Source organism: Solanum verrucosum, unplaced genomic scaffold (genome assembly GCF_900185275.1).
Source record: "Solanum verrucosum unplaced genomic scaffold, falcon-dt-bn FXZP01000060.1, whole genome shotgun sequence".
Taxonomy (NCBI): domain Eukaryota; kingdom Viridiplantae; phylum Streptophyta; class Magnoliopsida; order Solanales; family Solanaceae; genus Solanum; species Solanum verrucosum.
In genome coordinates this window covers 3,757,602-3,782,155 of record NW_026020129.1, presented here as the reverse complement: position 1 = coordinate 3,782,155, position 24,554 = coordinate 3,757,602, and the positions used below count along the sequence as shown (strand labels likewise).

The 24,554-nt window shown below is 33.7% G+C and overlaps 3 protein-coding genes across 3 annotated transcripts in view; 2 read left to right on the top strand and 1 right to left on the bottom strand.

Moving 5' to 3' along the window:
- LOC125826369 (putative disease resistance protein RGA1) overlaps positions 1 to 2,655 on the top strand; it is a 188,488-nt gene extending 185,833 nt beyond the window's left edge. The window contains exon 3 of the mRNA XM_049505675.1: positions 550 to 2,655. Within this exon, the coding sequence (XP_049361632.1) occupies positions 550 to 2,655 (2,106 nt within the window). The remainder of the gene's footprint in view (positions 1 to 549) is intronic.
- Positions 2,656 to 6,744: 4,089 nt separating this feature from the next.
- On the top strand, positions 6,745 to 10,220 carry LOC125826963 (uncharacterized). The gene is made up of 2 exons (XM_049506316.1): positions 6,745 to 7,489; positions 9,556 to 10,220. The coding sequence occupies exons 1-2, from the start codon at positions 7,143 to 7,145 to the stop codon at positions 10,031 to 10,033; spliced, it is 825 nt and encodes a 274-aa protein (XP_049362273.1). The 5' UTR covers positions 6,745 to 7,142; the 3' UTR covers positions 10,034 to 10,220.
- A 1,898-nt stretch (positions 10,221 to 12,118) lies between these two features.
- On the bottom strand, positions 12,119 to 21,619 carry LOC125826603 (MOB kinase activator-like 1A). The gene is made up of 7 exons (XM_049505953.1): positions 21,404 to 21,619; positions 20,317 to 20,365; positions 19,185 to 19,293; positions 17,809 to 17,902; positions 15,044 to 15,177; positions 14,255 to 14,418; positions 12,119 to 12,438 (listed from the first exon to the last, which is right to left on the bottom strand). Exons 1-7 carry the CDS (start codon positions 21,424 to 21,426, stop codon positions 12,364 to 12,366), a joined length of 648 nt encoding a protein of 215 aa, XP_049361910.1. The 5' UTR covers positions 21,427 to 21,619; the 3' UTR covers positions 12,119 to 12,363.
- Positions 21,620 to 24,554: the final 2,935 nt, after the last annotated feature.

Below are 24,554 nucleotides of genomic sequence, written 5' to 3'. Positions count from 1 at the left end.
GGGGTGAGGGGAAGTTTCAAAGATTTTCAACCTGCTCCTCAGCTCATCCATTTTTCTTTATTGTGTAAAAATAATCTCTATTTGATCCTTAATGAACTTGAATGTAACAATATTCTCATGTGGACATTGCTTGGACCAGGTTCTGTTTTAACTGAACCACAAGTTTGTGGAAGGGACAAAGAAAAGGACGAGATAGTGAAAATCCTGATAAACAATGTTAGTGATGCTCAAGAACTTTCAGTCCTCCCAATAGTTGGTATGGGGGGACTAGGAAAGACGACTCTTGCCCAAATGGTCTTCAATGATCAGACAGTAACTGAGCATTTATATCCCAAAATATGGATTTGTGTCTCCAATGATTTTGATGAGAAGAGGTTGATAAAGGCAATCATAGAATCTATTGAAGGGAAGTCACTCAATGACATGGACTTGGCTCCACTTCAAAAGAAGCTTCAATAGTTGCTGAATGGAAAAAGATACTTGCTTGTCTTAGATGATGTTTGGAATGAAGATCAACAGAAGTGGGATAATTTAAGAGCAGTCTTGAAGGTTGGAGCAAGTGGTGCTTCTGTTCTAACCACTACTCGTCTCGAAAAGGTTGCATCAATTATGGGAACACTGCAACCATATGAATTGTCAAATCTGTCCCAAGAAGATTGTTGGTTGTTGCTCATGCAACGTGCATTTGGATACCAAGAAGAAATAAATCCTAACCTTGTGGCTATCGGAAAGGAGATTGTGAAAAAATGTGGTGGTGTGCCTCTAGCAGCCAACACTCTTGGAGGTATTTTGCGCTTCAAGAGAGAAGAAAGAGAATGGGAACATGTGAGAGATAGCGAGATTTGGAATTTACCTCAAGATGAAAGATCTATTCTGTCTGCCCTGAGACTGAGTTATCATCATCTTCCACTTGATTTGAGACAATGCTTTGTGTATTGTGCGGTGTTCCCAAAGGACACCAAAATGAAAAAAGAAAAGCTAATTGCTTTCTGGATGGCACATGGTTTTCTTTTATCAAAAAGAAACATGGAGCTAGAGGATGTGGGTAATGAAGTATGGAATGAATTATACTTGAGGTCTTTCTTCCAAGAGATTGAAGTTAGATCTGGTAAAACTTATTTCAGTATGCATGATCTCATCCATGATATGGCTACATCTCTGTTTACAGCTAGCACATCAGGCAGCAATATCCGCGAAATAAATGCCAAAGGTTACTCACATAAGATGTCCATTGGTTTTGCTCAAGTGGTGTCTTCTTACCCTCCTTCCCCCTTGAAAAAGTTTATCTCGTTAAGAGTGCTTAATCTAAGTAAATTAGAACTTAAGCAGTTACCGTCTTCCATTGGAGATCTAGTACATTTAAGATACCTGGACTTGTCTGACAATGGTAGAATTCGTAGTCTTCCAGAGCAGTTATGCAAGCTTCAAAATCTGCAGACTCTTGATCTAAACGATTGCCTGTCACTTTGTTGTTTGCCAAAACAAACAAGTAAACTTGTTAGTCTCCGAAATCTTTCACTTGATTACTATTTATTGAAATCTATGCCACCAAGGATAGGATCTTTGACATGTCTTAAGACTCTAGATTGCTTTGTAGTGGGCGAGAGGAAAGGTTATCAACTTGGTGAACTAGGAAGCCTAAATCTTTATGGCTCGATTAAAATCTTGCATCTTGAGAGAGTGAAGAATGATAAAGATGCAAAAGAAGCCACTTTATCTGCAAAAGAGAATCTGCATTCTTTAAGCATGAGTTGGGATGAACCATATAGATATGAATCAGAAGAAGTCAAAGTGCTTGAAGCCCTCAAACCACACCCCAATCTGATTTCTTTAACAATCAGTGGCTTCAGAGGATTCCGTTTCCCTGGGTGGATGAATCACTCAGTTTTGAGAAATGTTGTCTCTATTACAATTAGAGGTTGTAAAAACTGCTCTTGCTTACCACCCTTTGGTGAGCTGCCTTGTCTAGAAAGTCTAAAGTTATACGGGTCTGCAGAGGTGGAGTATGTTGATTCTGGATTCCCTACAAGAAGAAGGTTTCCATCTCTGAGAAAACTTATGATAGTCCAATTTGATAATCTGAAAGGATTGCTGAAAAAGGAAGGAGAAGAGCAATTCCCTGTGCTTGAAGATATGATAATTCTGTGGTGCCCTGTGTTTGTTATTCCGACCCTTTCTTCTGTCAAGAAATTGGTAGTTCATGGGGAGAAGTCAGATGCAATAGGTTTCAGTTCCATATCTAATCTCAGGGCTCTTACTTCCCTCTACATTCGCAGTAACTATGAAGCTGCTTCACTCCCAGAAGAGATGTTCAAAAGCCTTGCAAATCTCAAATACTTGGAAATCTCTTGCTTTAAGAATCTCAAAGAGCTGCCTACCAGCCTGGCTAGTCTCAATGCTTTGCAGAGTCTGACAATTGACCATTGTGACGCACTAGAGAGTATCCCCGAGGAAGGAGTGAAAGGCTTAACTTCACTCACAAAGTTATCTGTCAAGTTCTGCAAGATGCTAAAATGTTTACCGGAGGGATTGCAGCACCTAACAGCTCTCACAGCTTTAACAATTACTGAATGTCCAATAGTGTTAAAGCGGTGTGAGAAGGGAATAGGAGAAGACTGGCACAAAATTGCTCACATTTCTAATTTCTATAAGTAAATATTTATTTCAATATGAATTGGGCATCAGAAAGCAATGCTATCACTATTTTTTGTGTTCTCACGTTCTGTCCCTCCCTTGTAAGTTATTTAATTATTTTGGCTTTGGTATCTTATTTCCCCGCTGAAAACTTGTTGACGTTAATTAATTTGTTGAGAGGGAATGCTGGTTTAATTCCACACCGCTAAAATAGTTTCTTAGAACAGCGCCCAGCTTATTGATATATAATAAGTTATATTATTATTGTGCCCAGGCCCAGGGGCGGCTCAAACCCATTGGTGGCCTAAGGCCAAAATCAAACTAGAGGCCTTAAAAAAAATTATAAATGTTTTTATTTTAAATCTATTTTTCTAGTTTTTTGAGATGCAAAGTTGTTAATAATTTTTGTGCAGGCAATCTCTTATAATAATTCTTTTTCAATCGATAATATAGTCAAACCACTTAATCTTTCTTGAGACATTGTCGATCTTAAATAAGATTTTATTATTTTTAATTTTGAAAACTTCTTTCGGCTAAGACAACTGTTACAAGAATTGTTAACATTATTCTATAAGCAATGTAAGCATTTGGAAAAGAGTCAAGTCTTTTTATTTGATTGAGTATCTCAATTAGAGTATTGTCTTCTACTTTTATGATTTCCCTTAACACTTTTAATTCAGAAAATAAGTCTAAACCTTCAATTTCGGAGTGAGTATTATGTTTTAAGGAACATTCAAGATTAAGACAATATTTTTTAAAATTCTCATCATCTAATGATCTCAATTTTTTCCCACTAAATAGAAAACCAAAAATATTTTCATATACTTCAAATTGTTCAAATCTATTTTCTAGTTGACATATTAAAATCTAACAAATATTTTAAACACTATTTACAATATCAAATAAAAAATATAATAAACATAAGACACAAAACAAAAATAATATTAGAAATTAGAATGATATTACCAAATTCAAAAGCTATGAAGACTTGATTTCCGAAAATGAATCGGGCTGCTGCACTATAGTTTTCTCCAAATTTAAAATATAAATTATCAATAGAACAAGTAAATTTTTTTAGCTTTGAATAAGAGAGAGATGTAAGATTAGAAAAGAGAAAGTGAGAAGAAATAGAAGGGAGGAAGATAAAATATATAAAAATAAAATTAGAAAAAAAAATAAGGTAAAAAAAAAAGAGATAACTTGTACATTTAAAAAAAGTACACAACTTTTTATTGGAAAGTTAAAAAGTCATAGTCATCACTTCATTTAGCCGTTAACATTTATTGACTTAGCTCTAACAATTTTTTTTAAAAAAAATTAATCTTTCCTAATTAACTAAAAAATGGGGCCTTTGCATTTATTGTCTTAGTTCTAATATTTTTTTAAAAATTTAATCCTACCTAATTAACTAAAAAATGGGGGCCCTAAAATTGGGGGCATAAGGCCAAGGACATTTTTACGAGCCTTACCTGCTGCCCCTGTGCCCAGCTTATTGATATATAATAAGTTATATTATTATTGTGAAATTTTAATCGCTCCCATAAACAATCTAAGTATATATCAGTGAGTTATTTGTAATTGTTTTGTTTGTGTGTCTCTCATTGGATGTGATTTTCTTTTGGAAGCAAATCAACTATTTGTATTATACTTGTTAATGTTGTAATTATTGGCTAACAGTGGTTGAGTATCAGTTTCGGAATGAATCTGGCAGAAGGGAAAAACACCAAATATAGCGCGAGGAGGGAAATTTTCATGAAATTTGACATACCTGTTGTCTCTTTCTTCACTTCTGGTGCTTGTGCTGCTGCAATGGAGTTTGTAGCATGGAAAAACCATGTGGATTGCCTGAAACAGAGGAATGATAATAAAGGGATTTTGAGCCATTCTTCAACTGGTGAATTTCTAGCTATCACATTGTGGATGGAACTCAACAATAGGACGCGGAGTCCCAATTTTGGCGTGGCCAATTCCATGATGCCAAATTGGTAACAAATTACTTTAAAATGGGACACATGATTTTACTTAGCGAGGACCCAAAGTATCAATGTTTCTGCAAAGTGTTTGCTAATCCCAGTAGGCACTTTTGACTTTACAAATGAAAAGGGTTTAAATTCTTATCTAAATTTGTTTTCTTTTGGCTTATGAGTTAATTATATTCTCTCTTGTCAGAAAATTTAACTTTTCCTTGCAATAACACAGTACGTGCATATCATGATACAACTTTTGTCTTTTTCCTTCTTTAACTTTTTTTTTCTAGTCTTTTTTTAATTTTTAAACGAAATTATTGTCCCCATCTTGAATTTGTAAAAGCTAATTGTTTGTGGGCAGAAAGTGATACGAAATTTTTTTAAAAAAAAAATGGGGTAAAAAGACATTTTAAATCGCGTGACGCTTATCAATATTTATGTATCGTTTAAAAGATTGTGCTTATTTAGCAATATTTAATGAGGAAATAAAATTTGTACAAAAATGACTTTAACTAAAATATGAAAAGATTCTAGCATAGTATATTGAAATTCAAAAAAATTACAAGTGAAATTTCTATATCAGGTACTATTAATGTTCGAATATTTCCTTTAGGTAACTCTAACATGGTGAATTGAAATTTTTAAACTTTTAAAAGTGAAATTTGTAAGACACACACTTTCCAACTAGCACTCATCTAGTAATCTTAAGAAGAACTAAAATAACATAATAAATCAATTTAATATTATATCAAAATAATTTTAAGAAATTATACATCCATTGGTAATGGCTAGCTATGATGATTTTAAATGTACATTGGAGATGATGTTGATTATTGTCTATTGGTAATGGTTGTATTTAATAGCTAATGGGGATGATAATGGTCAATCAATAGTTATGGATATCGACAGTAATTGAAGATAATGACAATTATGAATAATGGCTAACGATGATTATGAATAACTTTGATGATTGACAACATTGATTAAATTATTGATAATTAATAATGATAGGTGACAACGAGCTGTAGTTTTTTTAACTATGAAAGTAAATAGAATGGTAAATTATTATTTTTGTAAAAATACTTTAATTAACAAATATTTAGTTAGTAATATTAAGACTTTATTATAAATCTTATTATCTAAACTATTTGATTAAATCATTAACAATAAATCAAAAACATTCATCCATGTCTAACATGTACTTCCTCGAGTTATTTTACTCGATCCAAATTAACCTAATACCATCCTTAAGAAAATGTTTATTAAAAATATATTTACTATACTAACTTTACTATTGATATTTTTTAAATTATAAACTTTATACGGCTTAAAAAAGTTGCCCATAATATTCCACATTAGAACATAGGAGATAAAAAACTTTCTAACAAAAGCGAATTTCATAAAAAAAAAAAAAAAAAAAAAAAAGCCTTTTTCTGTATAGATAGGAAAGAGAAAAAAACTAAGGGACCGTTCAAATATAAAATGAAAATAGATTCAATAATACGTCCATAATTGCCGTCACCTCTGTCTTCTCTATGACCCAATCTCAACTTTCTCCGATCCCCACTTTCTTCATCATTCCTTTTACTTTTTAGTTTTATCCTCGCTTTTCTTGCATCACAAATAACAAGAAGATAAACTATACTCTTTTTTTCGGCATTCACAAAAACAAAGGTGCGTTACATTTACCTGCAACTACCCTTTTGCTGTTCAACTCTTCTTGGTTTTAGCAATTCCCTTTTTTTTGGGTTGTTTACTTAACTGGGGCTGCGATTGATTAATAAATTATAGATCTGAAATTGGGTTTTTCAAATCTTGATAATTACAGTCGTGGAAATGTGGAATTTTTTTACTTACTTTCATTTTCAAGCCTGTTAATAGGCGGAGGTAGATAGGATCAAGGGGTTTATTCGAATATATATGATTAGGATTATTTTTACTGTATCTTCTTCGGGTGTTTACTTCTTTGTATTTTTTTTGAAAATATTGGTTCCGCCACTGGTAGTACTATTTTGACTTTTATGTAGTTGTCGTTAGTGGGCCTTGAATACACGGAATTCCCTACTTTTCTGAATTCTCTTTTGTCAATTCAAAAAAATCAGCTTTTTGTGAAATTATTTCGTTGAAAAAGTTTATTTCTGATTTGCTTTGGAAGAGTAGTTTGGTGAATGACCAATATTGTTTGCTCACAACTAAGTTTAACAGCTGTTTTTCTATGGAACAGGTTGTAGTTAACGAGTTTGCTTTCTTCAAAGATTGTGCAGTATCGTTTCTGGGTAAGTGGGGATTGATTCAGTTTGTTTAAGAATATATTCTCACAGAAAGTTAACTGTACAAGGAGCTCATCTTTCTAGCTTATCTGTTTTAGATAAGCTAAATTTTAGTTTTTTACAGAGCATAATTACATAGAACAGGGTATATTAGAAAAGTGTGTGTTTTCCTTTTTGGTGATATTGTGTTGAAGAAGTTTCAAGAATTGGGTAAATCTTGAATTGTGTTGAAACTGTTTGGTAGATCTTTTCTTGGTTGTTGCAAGAAAAGATGGGTTCTTTTCCTGGGCATGTTCTTCCTGGGACACTGTTTCTTGTGATTGGTATGTGGCATATATGGTCTGCACTGGTTAGATATTCATCGAATCCCAAGTCATTCAGGGTAAGGGTTTGGAGCCCTGTTCCGGGTTTTGATGGGAAGTTGAAATATTTGGAACTTTATGTGATAGCAATTGGAGGTTTTATTGATTTCTGTATTGAGCTCTTCTATTCGACACACCTCAAACTTCTCGTTCATGGAGTTTTGAATCCTACTCATATGAATAACTTTGAGCATGCTGGAATGCTTCTCATGTTCGTCATCTTTGGTTTGATTGTGCTACTTTCAGAGAAAACCAGGTTAGTTTTCCTGATTCATAATCTTGCTTGACTTTGGTGCTTGTTGGCCTAAGGGTATTTTTGATTATATGTTAAAGTAAATTTGAATCGTAGTAGTAGTGTAGAAGTGAAATGATCCAGACAATCGTTCTCCTAATTAGTGTTTGATCATGTGGTACAATTTTCCACATGTTCAACATAGTACTTTTGTAGACTTGTGATGCTGAACCATAAAGTTAATGCTTACCAACTCTTTTTCCTTCTCTATTATCACAAGTGAATTGTGAGGTTGCTAGCTATGGGGCTTGATTTGATAGAAGGTTGAGTGAAATAATAAATTTGATTGATTTCTAATAATTATTTGCTGATTGAGGCATTGGCTCTGGCTTTTCTATTTGTAAAGAACTTATATTTGGAACCTTCTTTCTTTGTATGTGAAGATGATGAGAAGATTGAATGAGTGTCCAATATCCTGTTGTAATCATTTTTAGTTTTTAGTTTTCCTTAGTGTTCTCGTCATATTTAGGGAAGTACATTGAGTTCTTCAGCCTAGTTAGAATTTATTGGAACTTCATACACACTTCATAGTTCTCTTTTAGGCATCAATATAGTTGTTCATACAATCTTCTCAAGAATTACGATGGTCTAAATTTTATCAAGTAATTCACATACTGTCGAGTTGGATTACTGCAAATCAAGTAACCATACTTTTGAAATAATCATATGCATATAAGTCCTTCTTTGAGTAAGACTGCTGCACCATCCCCATGAGAAAAGTGGAAAATGACAGATTGCAAGCAAAAATAGGTGGTTTCCGTCCCCTCTCCCAAGGACAATGATGAAATTCCAGTCTTCTAACTGCCCTTACTTGATTTGTCCTATGGATACTCCATCCACTTTCCTTTTTATTTCTCTTTGCCTGTTTCTAGATATCCGCATCTCTAGGCATTTCTAGTCTTAAGCTATAGCAACCCTTCAAAGTTAAAGAAAAGCAGTCAAAACAGGCACTGTAACACATTCTTCTTGCAAGATAAGTGTGATACCAGTTAGGTATAACAAGTGCTGGCAGTTGGAAACTGGCTGAACTAAAGAGCTTTTACTGGCTGTTGTAGGAATTGCAAGTCTGAGTTTAGTCGTATATCGTTTTAAAATTTGATTAGTTGGAACCAGAATTGAGCCATGCGCAAGAAAAGAAGTCAATTCCTGCTTTGTTATTTCTTTAAAAGGTTAATACATTCTTGAACTGAGTAGTCCCATTCACAAGTTCTAGAATCGATGTGAAGAATAAGACTCGAGTCTGCAAGTCAATGAACATGCGTATACTTGAAAACATACCATTACAATCACATGACTGAACGTGTAAGCTGAATACTGTGTATGTTAAATTAATGATATTTGATGTTTGTTCCGCCCGCATCAATAATTCATTATCATCTTTCTTGCTGGCCGACAGAACAGAGGTCTGGATTCCTTAGATTGCCTACTTCTTTATGCAATCCTTGGAAATCATGCTCCTAAACGTGTTTTGGAATCAGTTTTTATCTGAAAATGAACTAAGTTAAAAAGAAATTTAGATGACTATAACCATCATCAACCTTATCACATGTGTTTTTAAAGCCTGATAAGAATCGGTTTAGACAAGATATTCATGAATTAGTTGTGCTATCATGCAATGTGTTGAAACTCTTCCTTAAAGTGATGACTTATTTCCAGCAGTTCAGCAAATATTCAGAGTGGGATTACAGTTTGTGTATCCTTTACTAAGTAAAACTGGAACATTGCATTATTCACAATCATTTGATGAGTGAGGAAAAATCTAAATGTTGCAACTACATGCGTTCATTGCTTTAGGCATATTGTTAATACCTTACCATTTCTTGGGGGGCCATTTCCAACACAGAGCTATCCTACTTTCAACTTGTATTAATCTCCTGGAGGAGTTGCCTATGCTACATCTCTCAGTGTGTGGAATATCTATGAACTATCTTGCCCAACTTTGAATATTTTTTGTGTATATGACTATCTGTTTGTCTTGGATCTTCCATTCCATCAGTCTTTAACTGGATAAATTTGCTTTCATCCTTCAGTTTTCTTCCCTTGCCTGAAGGAGCTCTCTGCTTGATCGCTGCCACAGCATTCTCTGCAGAGTATTTCTTGTTCTTTTTCCACTCCACAACCCACAAAGGCCTCGAAGGGTACTATCACCTTATCCTTGTCCTCCTCATAGGTCTATGCATATTGACAACTATCGCTGGAGCTCTTATGCCCACCAGTTTCCCCATTGACTTGGCTAGCGGCATTTCTGTAGCACTCCAAGGCCTCTGGTTCTATCAAACTGCATTCACTCTGTATGGTCCTATGATGCCAGAAGGTTGCCAACTCAAAGGGAACGATGTCATGTGTCGTTCAGAAGATAGCGAAGTTCGAGGGGAGTTACTAGCAAACCTCCAACTTTTCTCCATGATATTTGTTGTCCTTGCTGCCACTACTGGAGCTTATGGTTTTGCAGCTTCAGAGACTAGTCACAAAGATACTAGGAATTCTCATGTGCCTCTTGATGGTTAGGAACATTGATAATAGTATAGCCATTTTTGTAACATATTCTTTGGTTAGAGAAATGCCTTGAATGAAACATTTGAGGATATTGCTCTTAAGTTATTCATTTGTCTAGCTTGGTAAGTGTCAATTTGACATTAAAAAGTAGACTATTGTTGTATTGTTACTTTAATTAAGGTAGTTTCTGGTAACTATGGATGGACAAAGCACAATAAAAAAATTTAAAAAATATTATTTTAAATACACTCTAGTTTGTTGTATTTCCATTTATTGCAAGTGAATTAAAAAAGATGTTAACTTATGTGGAGAATAAGAAGTACTTAGTTAGATAATAGCATTGATGACAATTAGGTTGGCGGCAATTCAATACTCTATGGTAGGTTTGGTAGGAAGAAAAATGTTTTCCACATGAAATATATTAAAAACAGTATTCTGATTTTTTGAGTTTCATACTTGGATTATTATCAATTTTTTGTTTCACTTTTTCTATATAAATAATGGTGATATTTTAGATAGAAAAAATAAATAATTGATAGTTGAGGATCTTGAGGTATTTCGATAAATATTTGATGATGATTCAAGTAGAAAACTCACACTTTTGATAGTTCAGATATGAAACTAAAAAAAAATTGAGATATTTAATATTAGTCACAGCTCATTTATAAAATCCTTCAAATTCCATGCTCCAGATTTTGACTGGGCTCGAAAGGACCAGGAAGTAGATGTCTATATTAAAATATTCAACACATCTTGTCATTTTTTGTAAGAAAACTTAGAAAAGTGATTAGGAATAAAATAAAGGAAAAATCCTTTTGGCCAGAAAATTTCGTCAGAATGATAAAATAACATATTTTACACTATGTTATGAATTATGTTATTTTAACTTTTTGAACATTTTTACCCTTTTAACTTTATTACCTTTTAATTTTAAAAAAAAGTTTATTTTAAAACAAAAAAAATATTATAGACTTTTTAAATTTCTGGCCATTTAGCATTATTCTAAAATATAAATGTTAAAAGGTATGAAGCTTTAGACATGTGTATTACATACATAATTAAAAAAAAAATAACAAATTGTGTATAAAAGAAAATGAAGATGTGACTTAAATCTATTCATGGGCAATTTATATTAAAGAAAAAATAAAGGAAAAAGATGGAGTAAATGACAATTACTGGTTCGTTAAGTTTGGGGTAAGTTTATAATAGTTCCTTAAGTCTATTTTTGGACAGTTTTAATCCTTTAAGTTTGTCAAAAAAATAATATTTCCCAAATATTAAACTAATTTTGGTTGTTTGATTTAGTGGGGAAAAGAAAAAAACTTCGAGAACTCATATTTAGGTGAATCCTATTTTCGATTTTAGCTATTTTTCTATTTTGGGTGTCTACCAAGATTTTTGAGGTATAGTTTATGCCTTTTTTAAAATCTATTTTTAGTGTTAGTGCTATTTTGGTTGTTGCAATTTCTTTGATTTGACAGGACTTTCCTGGTGTTTTGGTGAAGCATTTCTTCTTTCTTAATTTTGTCAAATTTAAGAATCAAACTTACCATTATTTGATGAAAATCAGTGTTCACTTTTAATAAACTTAAATATAAAATTCCTCAAAATTATTTAAGAGACTATTCCCTCCATTCTTTTTTACTTGTCACTGTTTGACTCGACACATCCACTAAAAAGAGAACGGTACATTAAAGTCAAGTATTTGAGCCATCCAACCATGAATTATTTTTTTTTAACAAAAAAATTCCTTCATACCAGATACACCCCTAAAATAGAAATGATATCACAAAGTGACACGAAACTTTTACATTATTGTATCAAAGTCGTTAAATATAAAGAATAAGTCGTTCAACTTTACCTAATCATTTAGATAATGGCTAAACAATTTTACATAAACAAATCACTCGATTTTATCTAATCATAGGGGGGGGGGATCTCATTTTCTCAAAGCAACTTTCTATGATATGTCAACCAAAAAAATATTTTTTTTAAAATGGCTTTCGTGATAAAAGGGAAAAAATCAAAACACTACTACCATGGTCAATATCTCCAACAATAGCATACATAGCATAGGGGTCTAGAGAGAATAGAATGTACACAAAATTTACCCCTACCTTTGTAAGATAGAAAGACGATTTCTCAACTCCAGGTTCTATCTGTTTGGTCTTCGTTTAGTCATACACAAAAGGACTTTGCTTGAAAGCAATATAGAAAAAGCTACAACCATTATACATTCATAGACACTTCAAATTGTCAGCTGAGGCTATACACTTTGGATTATTACATTACATTACACTATTTAGTTCCAGCTTTAGCAGCACAGTGAAATACCACGTTGTTCAGTACGGGACGATGATGGATTCTATAATCTCTTGGAGTGGAGCCAGTTCCTTCTTGTCAATCAGTCCAAACTCCTACAAGATAAACATACAATTATTAATCAACTCCATATACAAAACAAGTAAACAACTTATGTTGCACAATGACAAAACCTATGTTCTCAAAAACAACTCGCATAACCTCCTTCAAACAAATAACCAGCAGCCAGCATCAGATACTGACTAGTCAGTATCTTTGTTCCTTCCTAGCAACAATTTTCATTCTCTGTAAATAAGGTAGTGCTGGAAACTTTGTTGCTTATAAGGGGATAGCAAGAAGGAAGAACTATCCGAAATTAAGGACTAGAGGTGTGTGATTCAGGTCCTACACGAAAGATCTAACCCTCAAAAGTCAAAAGTTACGCTCCATAATAACCCCTCCTAGTAGGGGAAAAGATGCAAATCAGAATAAAAGAAGTAGGCACCAGGAAAATTACATTTCTCCCACATCTTAATCTAGTGGAAAAATTTACACTTTCTGCTCTCTTACGACAATTAAATACTTAGCTGCTGAAAATAAAAACGAAAAATATGTCTGTCAGGGAATGGCTAATGTCAATCAACACATCTCAAGGTCGAATACTTCTGTCTTCCCTTTTTCCTATATACACCCGAAAACCACTACTCTTCTTGCAAACCAGGTTTCTATTAACCTCCCTAGCTTCTATGTCCAACACCTCACAGAGTGCCCGCCTTTTTCATAAGAGTTATTTAGAGTTAAACCACAGTCCACACCTGAGTAACCTTTGTTTGAAAGGTGTCATTATGCAAACAAGACTTCCACACCTCCTAACTACTCAACTTCCTAGGAATAAAATCTGTAAGATCATTCCTCCATGCACGTGGCCTAACAACTATCAGTGATGCTATAATGACAGCAAAGTAGTATGTTCTTACTCTCAACAACAAACATAGTTCATGTTTTTCAGTATGAAAGAGAACATATTAGTAATTTGACTGAGCAGAAGTCCTAAAAGAGAAGCAATTAACCAAGTTCAACATTAAAAATATCGTTAGAACAAATTAATCTGGAACATGACCTGCATTTATATTAAAGGCATTGCCTTCATAAATACTTTTCTTTTTCTTTTTACCGAGAAATCTGGGGCCAACCTACCTCAACCTTTGAAACTCTGGATAATGGGTCCCCCCCGATACACTGCTTCACTTAAATACTAAGTTCAGTTCACATGGCGCGGGGCTCGAATGTCTAGTTTACATCACAAGTCCTCAACCTTTGCCACTTGACCTAAGCCCTAGGGACACCTTAACCAATATTAGACGAGAGCTATAAACTTAATCATACATATTCCTCACTAACTTGCCAAAAAGATATGTTCAGTAAAATCTAGACTTATCCATGTTTGATGAAGAGTAAAAAAAGAAAGAAGTTGAAGAGAAAACTGACTTAAAGTTTCCAGCCTTGGGTGCTTCTTGAAACAATATAACTTAGATCACTCATTCCGTTTTAAATGACATTTTTTGAATAAATATTCAAGATCTTCTACTCCTTCTAGATTTGGGAGCCATCCATTATTGAAGCTTAAAATTGTTTCCTTGTGAACAATAGTACCTTCGTTCAGCAACAAACAAGCATCCACTAAACTAGTGAATGATGGACTTCCATAGAAAGACCAAAAAAATCCCCTCAGTTGTGTACTAGGATATCAATTCTTTAATTTTCTACACATAATCCTTTGAAAAGTTTAACAGACAACCAGAAAAAAAACAAAGATAACACGACATTAATTTGATCAATAATTTGGACAGATACATGCAATTAACATGTTTTCAAACTTTGGACGAAAGATATACTAGTAATGTGCACAAGGAAGAGATTCAGATAACTCACATGGGTGAAGAGTATGAAATGCTTAAAGCACGTATTCAAATGGGCCTCCTCCTTAAGACTCACAATTTTCTGAAAATGGGAGTGATAAATATGTGCATACACACGAAAGAGACGCTTAAAAATTGTCTTGACAACATCCTTGAAGTTGGATGGAAACGGCGCACCTACAAAATTTAGCACAGAGAATCAAGAACAAAGGCATTAGCATTCTCCAAACTAAGATGGAAAGAGAATAGATATCAATAAAGCTAGAATACCTCATCCCACCAACCCATCTCCAAGCCCAGAGTTTGGCACCACACTATCCCCCACCCACACACCCCACCCAACAAGACTAATTAAAAAGTAAATGACTAAATCAACGTAATTGTTTTTTTTACTTGGGGGTTGTTCAGGAAAGGGGCCTCTCTAAGATCTTTTTGTCCAATACAACTTCAGACCTCCTGAAGACCAAGAAGCTAGACTTCCATATTATATTAGTAACTTTTTTTATAAGTTGAAAACCACTAATCAAAAAGCAGACCGATACAATATACGCAGAAAGATAACAGAGTAGAAAAAAAGAATGATAATAGAGTAGTTTTTAGAGATGATTTGATGTGGAACAATTCGATGGTACTTTGACTTAGAATTATAAAATGAGATTTTACTCTTGAAACGTGTGAAATATATCTTAGATGAGGGTCAAATTTTAATACACTCAAAAGTAGAAACTGTGTACATCGATCGCACCTGTAATGTACAGTAAAATAGCATGTTATTACTTTCCAATTAAAGACCAGTAATTACCAAGCCTTTGAGGAAATAGAGATTCATCATCCAATTGAGTTTCAATCCAGTCCATCAAATATTCAACGTATTTTGGAGCCGAAACTTCAATAGGCTTCTTAATTTGTACTCCATCAGCCCACCTGTACTCGTATCTGAAATCAATATGTGAAGAAGTCAGGAATACCGTCTGAATTTTTCTTCTCTTGAAACATCAAAATAACACCATAAGAAACATTTTAATTTGGTTCAGACTATCATAATCAAAGTTGGACTTAAGTAAGGAGGAATGAGAATTCACAGGGATAAACATAACCAGCAAATTAGTCAAATTTCCATATAAAAGTGCAGCAGAAACTGCAATTCACCAATAACTAATGGAAGTCAAGAGTGCGGAAAAAATATATCATGAAAAAGAAAAAAAAAATCAAGACTTCCTTTTTGTTTTTTTGCTCCATTCATCAAAACCATTAATTTGTATTCTTCTCCCCTCTTCATGGTAAAAAATCACTCTTTACCGGAAAGAATTTACTTCTAACTAAGAAGGGTCCATAACCTCTATCCGCCGGTGTTTGGCCATAGATTCCAAGTATCTTTTATTTTATTTGGAATTTATGGAGTTGGAATTTAGTCCATCGGAAAAGCCTCTCTTCCTTTCAAGGTAGGGCAAGGTCTCGCACACACTATCCTCCCCAGACCCCACTTGTAGAATTACACTGGGTATGTTGTTGTTGTTGGAGTTGAAGATGGAAGTTCTGTTTGGTTATACTTTTTGCAAAGTATATTTGGAATAATGTTCCTGCTTGAATGTACTTAAATACAATTTTCTAAGGTGAAAAGTGAGTAGGAAAACAGGTTATAGCAGTGATCCAAATTTGAAATACAAACTTCAAGACGGATTCGGAATTCAAAAACCGATTTTCAAATAAAGTGACCTATATACATCCTATATCTTACTCTCATGTAGTTGGTGTCACCTATATACATCCTATATCTTCATTGTGTTCTTTCTTATTCAAATTCACATTGATTCTCAGAGATAGTAAGTCTTTGAAACATCTTCCTTTAATATGATTTTAAATCTACTTCATCCCCTTTTATCATCTTCAATCGTCCTATCGTGGCATCTATATACCGATGCATATGGAGGTCTACATAGGACATGGCCAAACCATTTTAAACGATCTTCTCTAAGTTTATCCTTTATGTATGTATGCTACTTAGACCCTTTGTCAGATTTAACCATTTCTGATTTTTTTTTTTTTTATAAAAGTAACAGTTAGTCTATATTTATCCACAGGTATACTACCTCAAAAGTGTAGTTCCCCTCCAAAAGTGTTGTAGTTACATAGGCTCCTATACCTACCAAGTTACAGCCAGTCTATAGTTGTGCTGATTACTTCTGAGCTATCTAAGACTACTTGTTTACACCAAAAATAATACAGAGCTAAGCAGTTAAGCTTAAATCTTTGTATGTTGCTCTGCTTTCCTTCATGACATCTCTGGTTCCTCTCTAGCCATACTGTCCACCATATACATGATGGGACCATCTTCCATCTCTCCGCATTTCTCTGACAAGATCTATGTTTCTTGGACCTTCCAAAAATTTTGCCGCACTCGTGATGGTATTGAAGCAAATTTGTCAACATCAAAGAAGACTAGTTTACTTCCAAAAAGGCAGCAAATAGCTGAAGGCAGAGTATTGTGGCTGAAACCTAGAATTCACACTCACCCATGATCATTTAACAGGCAGACATCTCCATTAAATGACATCTTTGCGTAAAAGCAGTGCAAGAAACAACCACATTTACGTCATTACCCACTCTTTCCCTCACTATACTTCATACAAGAAAAGAAGTAAGAAATTGTCTCGAAACTAGACCTTTTATTGTCTTACCAAATTCTAATCCTTATATTTATTTTTGGGGAAGTAATTAAAATGTATTAGAAAATTCATCAAGAAGATGCAGAATTACAAAGGAACAGACTGTTAGCTCCAATACAATCCCAGTCCTTACATTTTTCTTCTTTTCCTGTTTCAGGTATGTCTTTTTCTGTCACAAAGGGTGGAATGGAACGCTATACAGATATCATATATTAGACAAATGGTAGAAGAAGAAAAGCACAACTCATTATAGACGGGAAGAAAATTTAAGAGTTGTTTGATTCACAACAAGATGAGTATAATCATTAGAATGCTTGTATCAACTTTCTAGACAAGTAAGCAGAATGACACACGGACGGGGACAATAGATGAAATAACCAATGCTCCAGGAACACCTGCTAACTTCCAACAAGATGATCCAGAAAGTTCTCAAGGTTTAGTCAGTCCAAGAAAAATAAACAAAGAACATTCTCATGAGCAACATACATGGCTTTAAATCTTTCTAATGGAAACACATTCAACTGAATTCAAGGTAATTTCACATAATTGGTGGTCAAATTGCAAACCTGGTGGAAGGATTTAAATGTTTCTAGTTTTTTAGCATCTAAATCAGAACCTAAATAAGTTAAACTCCACTTAGAGGATAGCTTTGCTAAACTGTAGAACATTCACCAATTAGTAACGAAATCATCAATGGAAGTACAAATACCAACTAGAGAAAGAAATGAGGAAATGACTAATATAATTATAATACTTCTCAAATATTTCTCAGGAAAGCAACATTTTGATATATAATCAGCGAGCATCTAAATGATTACTCATTATTCTTATACATCACTGGACTACATAGCATATAGTACTTTGCACAGGTATCATCAAAACAATCATTTACTGAACATACTTAGGGCCTGCAGTCATTGTAGGGCAGTTCTCTGGTGTACAGAACTCGGTCAACGTGCCATAAAGCAGATTCACCTGGTTGAAGAAATCGACAGCTGGATATTGCAAGATAAAGCCTCCATTCAGTTTTGAAATTTAGATTGAATAATAGCAACAACTCACCAAAGAAACGAAATTAATGTGTGTGTGAGCATGATGAGAGAAATGATAACATAGTATATGAAGCACTCTGTTCTCACAATTGACTTCAAAGGAAACTCACATGTAAGCAGAGCATGAAAGCTTCTATCTAGAATTCTTTCTGCTACGCAATTCATTTTACTTTGTACCAGCCTTTAAACATCATTAAAAATTCTAATTGTTAGTAAGCAAATCATCAAAAATTGTTGTACAAAATGTGAATTACTAACACTTGGTCGAACTTCTTAGGTATGGTATGTTCATGTGGCATTTGGATGACGAAAAATAGAGATCAAGCTACTACATAATTTAAAATTTGTTAGTACTATAGCAGTACTCACATGAGCTTACAACCTATCCGCATTCTTTACAACACCTGTTACCTAGAACTAACCATTCAACATGTTGAATACTCCTGCAACACCCCAGATCACATTTACCAACCTAATTCAACAAGGCATGGGTACGAGAGAAGAGTTGAAGCTTTCTGTTCGAATAAAAGATACTAAACCGTGGAGAATAAACCTCAGATGAATTGGAATTTCTGTTAGATTTGAACACAATGGCAGCAACCATTTGGTGGTGTGTCTGGAAAGAAAGAAACCAGAGGTTCTTTGAAGGGAAGAACAACTCAATCCTGAAGATCAAATTTGTTGATAACTTGGTATAAAAGGGAATGGCAGATAGAGGATAATGATACCCTGTTACAATTCATTGAATCTTTTGTATAGATACCCAGGGTTTTCTTTCCCCTAACTTTTTGGATGTTATCACAACACTTTCTTATTGCTGGTTTTGACATCAATAACATTTACCATTTCAGGAAAAAAAAGTCATATGTGTGATCTCTTGCAGTATTATATATTGAAAAGGTACAAGAAATTGTAGAGAGCCTTTTCAGAGAAGTGACAAAGTTTTGGGACAATCAAAAGAAAGTAGAGCAGTTAGTTTGGGATAGATGGGTAATCTTTCTTTCTCATTTTTAACATCCACTTTATTTCTTTTTGTAAATTTAGAGAAACTCTTCTTCAGCCACAGATTAGACCTGCAGCTCGAGGGTGATAGTGAACACAGCAATCATATGTGCAGTTTGTGTCTTAGAAACATTAGCCACAAAAAGTAGGGCTAAAATTAGGGCACTAGCTAATGATATGCACATGCATGAAAGATAGAAAGGTGGAGAGGGTGAAAGAGTACTGTTGACAGCAAGCCACTCGTTACTATCTTCTCCAGGTGGGAGTCTTACAGCCTCTCTCAAGTTTCCGCTACCCAATGTGGCATCAATATGCTTCCTTAACTGTGCCCCCTGTTATTGCACAAAAGGAGAGAAAATTAAGGAAGATGACCTAATTAATACATTTTAAAAAAAAAACTGTATGCAGGAGGAAAAAATACTATTCTCTACTCCACAGCTTGTTGATACATTTAAGACCATATTAAAAATGTCCAGGAAGTTTGATAAACTAGCAAGAAGACTTGCTGAACAGTGCTACTCAACCTATTGTGAATCTTTAGACATATCTGAACTGGTTACAAGTCAATGTCTGACACAAGGGTCTAAACTCATAGCATGCAATACTCTTAGAGTCTAGACTATGGAACTAGCCTAGTGAACCAAATCTTACTGTGTCAAAGTTTGAAGCTTAGATGAGCCTTAAGAGCTCCAAATACAAGTATGGTTCTCAAAGTTACGAGACTATTCAAATGATTTCATATCATCCTGATGCTTCTCTAACTAAAATAGAAGTTTGCATATCTATGCCTCCAACCTTTCCAAATAGAAACCATACCTCATGTGAACCAAAAACACATATTTATCATTATATCAGAAATAAGTACCTCGTTAGCCACATAGTTATAATTTTAGGATGCAGTTCCCTGTCATCAACAAGACAAAATGACTCCCTCGCTTAACAGTCTAAAGTCCAATATATTATATATCTCATTCGCAAAGTTGAAAGCTCCCTAAAATTAAAGTAATGATAACTTTTGCATCCAGGGATCACATAGACACTGTCTCACCCTCTAAACAAGTTGAATAACGCTTGTAGTTCTAGAAACCCAACTATCATGGCAGTCAGTCATAAACGCATATTAGTATGAAGGTTAGAAAGTCTAAGCTGCCTAAGCATCCTTGAGAATTGGACAAGCATAGTCAGTTTTCCCTAACTCTTGAAGATCGCTCTTTCTTTGGCAACTGAAAATATCCAGAAATTGGAGGTATCAACATCAAAATGTTGCAGCCGAAGAGTTAACACACAGAAAATAAGTACAAAAACACAGAAGACTACAGGAGAATTCCTTCTCCTGGACTAGGAAACAGTGCAACCTTACTCCCTGAGGGTGCACTTTTTTTGGGCCGGAATGTTCTCTGATTCCTGTATAGAAAGAGCAAACAATACATTAGATGACAGATGTATATGGCTACAGACAACATCCAGTCAAATCTGAAAGCAAGGTGCACTAGAAGTTAAAGTTCAATGCAACCACAGGCAAACGTGTGAGCCGAGTACACAATCAGTGTTAAGTAGGTCAAACTAAAACCAGTCAAATTTAGGAGATGATGCAATATCCCCACAGCACAACGCAAATATGCATACTTGAAATCAAACCCTCACTATTAATCAATTGCCAGAAACTTGCTAAAAAGTTTCATTCTTTTGGCAAATTCAGCTCCAATACAAACGAAACAATGAGATAAGTTTGATTTATCCTTTTAAGAATGAAAAAATACATGGCAGTTCATTCAATTAACATTTTCAGCTTCAACTAAACTGGACACACAACTATCTACAAACTTGTACTATTTGGCTATATCAAATGCATTTCTAGAGACACTGATAGCTAAACCGGATTTTCTCTTTTAAAAGTACTCCCTTCGTTTCAGTTTATTGTCTTGCTTTCATTTTCAGTTTGTTTAAAAAAGAATGAATCTTTTCTTCTTTTTTTCAGCAATTCTTCAATTCCAACTCTCCACGTGACAAAAGACATTTTACTACATTCTACAAACTTTTAGTTTAAGACTACAAATTTCAAAAGTCTTTCTTTACTTCCGTCAATTCCCTGTCAAGTCAAAATCAGACAAACAAACTCAAACGGAGGACTACTAAATTTATATGCTTATCATCAAAGCCCCACAGTAAAACACAGCTAACCCCAAATTGGCCACCCAAATAAAAAATCCTTTAACCTCATCTAAACTATCAGCATTCAAAAACACTAAAAGGGTACCAAAAGAAACACCTAAAAGACTAAAACAAAAACACTAGTTGAGCTAAAATAGAAACAACCCAAAGAATATTAACACAGAAAGAAAAACCCAGATCAACAGATCCACCACAAATCAATCAGATATCATGAAAACATAGAAATCAACACCCAATTCCCAAAAAATTAAAAAAAGATTACAACTTTACCTTCCAAGACCAAAAAGACTCATGATGAATTAGATATGGAGAAGAAAGCAGAGGCCCGGGTGGAGAAAGGGGGGGTGGGGGTGAATGAGCGAAGCGGCAAGAGATGGAAAAGGGAGCGGTTAATTGGAAAAGAAAGTATATAGGAGTTAGGAGTATAATAATTTCAGATGCAAGTGTCGAAAAATGCTGCTTCGCACTGACTTCGCATCTCATGACATGACAACTGACACCTCATTAATAGTTACTAATAGTAATAAATAAATAAGATGGTTGTTATGCGTTGTGTTGTGTTGTGTTGTACTCACTTTATGTAAAAATCAATTTTTAGTGTGATTATATTGTTATCTTAATATGTTTATCTTATTTAGTCTTTATTTATTATTTAATAATTATATTTCATTATTTATTCTACTATTTCATAGTAACTCTAGTCCGTACCCTACTTCTCTTATAGATTTATTATTCAAAGTATGGATGTGTGCACGTGACATTATGTAACAATGAAGAACGATACAATCTATCCAATCATTGCATTCATTAAAAGTTAAAATAATACATTACGATACAATACAACATAATACAACATAATACAATATAACACAGTACAATATATTATGAAACAATTCGTAGCAACCACACAGACAAAGTGTTAAAGCAAGGAAAAATAAATAAAATGAAAATGGTTTGAGGTCTTCATCTTTGAAAAAAAAAAATTTACATAATTTAAAAGGTTTTTTTAATGTTGAGGGTGTGTTCTGTAGGATCAAAAACAAAAAAGGGTAAAATTACAAATAAGATCATTGATATTACAAAGATAATTCGCTTCTTTCCTCCCTCTGCTTTCCTTTCGCCTCCTTATAACATATACCACTACAAATCGTAATTTAAAAGGTTTTTTTAATGTTGAGGGTGTGTTCTGTAGGATCAAAAACAAAAAAGGGTAAAATTACAAATAAGATCATTGATATTACAAAGATAATTCGCTTCTTTCCTCTCTCTGCTTTCCTTTCGCCTCCTTATAACATATACCACTACAAATCGTAATTAAGCAAATTATAACTAAAGAATTTTATTATGTTTATAGTCTAAGTTATTTTTGAAATTTCCTCTAAAATATATTGGGCATACCCCATTGTGATTTTTGGAAAATAACCGCAGGAAAATTCCTCCTCTTCACATGTTCATCTTGGTAATTCATAATTTTTTAAATTTTATATTTCAAACTTCATGAATACATTCTTAACAGTCAAATTATAATAATAACAATGGGCCTAGGCACGTGACAAGTGGACTTGGCCCAAGTAATGGGCCTAGGCACAAGTGAAAAATGGACTTGGCCCATGTAATTTGACGCAAACAAATTGATCCAATAAGACATGGAACATCAAGCTACACAGTCCAAATGGTTCTTTGACACAGTCATATTTGGGACTATTATATTTCAAATCTCATTAGAAACTAAAATAAAATTAGAAGTATGGAATACATGTAGGGTTATAAATGCTAATTTAAGTAACTCTTAGCAGGTTACTGGCTAAATTGATAAGGAAAATGATTAAATTGTATTCCGTGTCATTAAATCGTTAACTATAAAATTTCAAATCATTTTTCAAACGTTAATCCAACAATCCATTAATAATAAACTTATTTTGTGATGAAATTATCGGTTACGATTTGATCTGAATAACCCTATCATTCGCATACTCATCTCCCTTAACACTCATATTTCTTAAAAAAATTCATCTGATGTTTGATATCCGCATTGAAATCCGACTAATTCTGATTTGCGCTGCGTAAAACAGTCGTGGGAAAACACTCCGACCAAAGATTTTTTCATATCCAAAATTCAAACTCAAAACCTCTAATTCAAGAACGAACATCCTCATCCACTATATTATATTCTTTGATTAAGGAATTTTTCCCCCAACATTCACATTATTTTTAACACTAACTCATTTTCTCTGTTCTATTTTCATAGTTACGTAGTATAATTTTATTGCACAAAATGAAATGGCAATAAAATACTATTTTATTTCACAAAATATGAAAGTGGATAACCAAGAATATGAATGGTATAGGAAATTATGATAATCCTTTTGGTACTTGTGCCCAAATTTATCTAAATGTACGTTTCTCCTACTTTGTTTTATACAATGTCTTTTTTCATTTTCCTTATCGACTCTGTTAATTTTTAATTTTTTCGTATTCAATTAGTTAAATTCTTAAAAAATACTCTCTGGGAGGGGACAATAATTTTTACAAGTGATATATATCCTCCAACACAACTTATTTTCTCTCCATTTCTGTAGCCACCATTCCACCACCCCTATCCCAATTCCCAGCCCCTCACCTATCATATTTCCTTTGTCCGTAACATATACAAATATTTTTAAAAATATTTTTTTTAATTTTATGTATTGGACACGTAAAAAAATAATTTATTTTTTCTGAAAAACATTTTCCACTATACCAAACACACCTTTCTTTCAAAATTTTGAACATATATATTGCCAATTTATGATTTGAGGAATGACAATGAAATAACCATTGAAGATCAATCTTTGACGGAAAGAGTTTGTGGTCATTTTAAGAAGAAAGAAATGAAAAAATGAAATGTTCTACTACCTCTACACTAGTTAATTCTACGGTATTAAAACTTAAAGATACAACACCTTGATGGCAAACTACCTAACTGGTTTTTTTCCTTTTTACCAATAATAATGTCTTGTACTTAATATGTTATTATCATTGTTATTGTTGTAATAAATAGTGCATTAGTGACTAGCTAAGGTCATTTGGTGAAGATATCTCATATTGGTGAAAGAAACGTTCAAGCCCTCCTTATACGATTAGAACACCTTTTATTTAGTCAAACTAATGTGCCTCATCCCCCCTCCCCCCCAACAATATGTTAGTCCCTTTAACATTATATATTCTCGATCAATGTAAGTTTTGTCTTTTACGATTATTGAACTTCTATAGTCTTACTTGATATAAGTGACATAGAAATGAAGTTACGCGATATAATATAACTCAGATTAATCACATTCACATTCTTTAAAATTCATAAATACGAAAATGCTCCTCATCAAGAATTTCTCTATTTTCACAACTTATATGAAACTTCTAATTAAAGATGGAATATCTCATC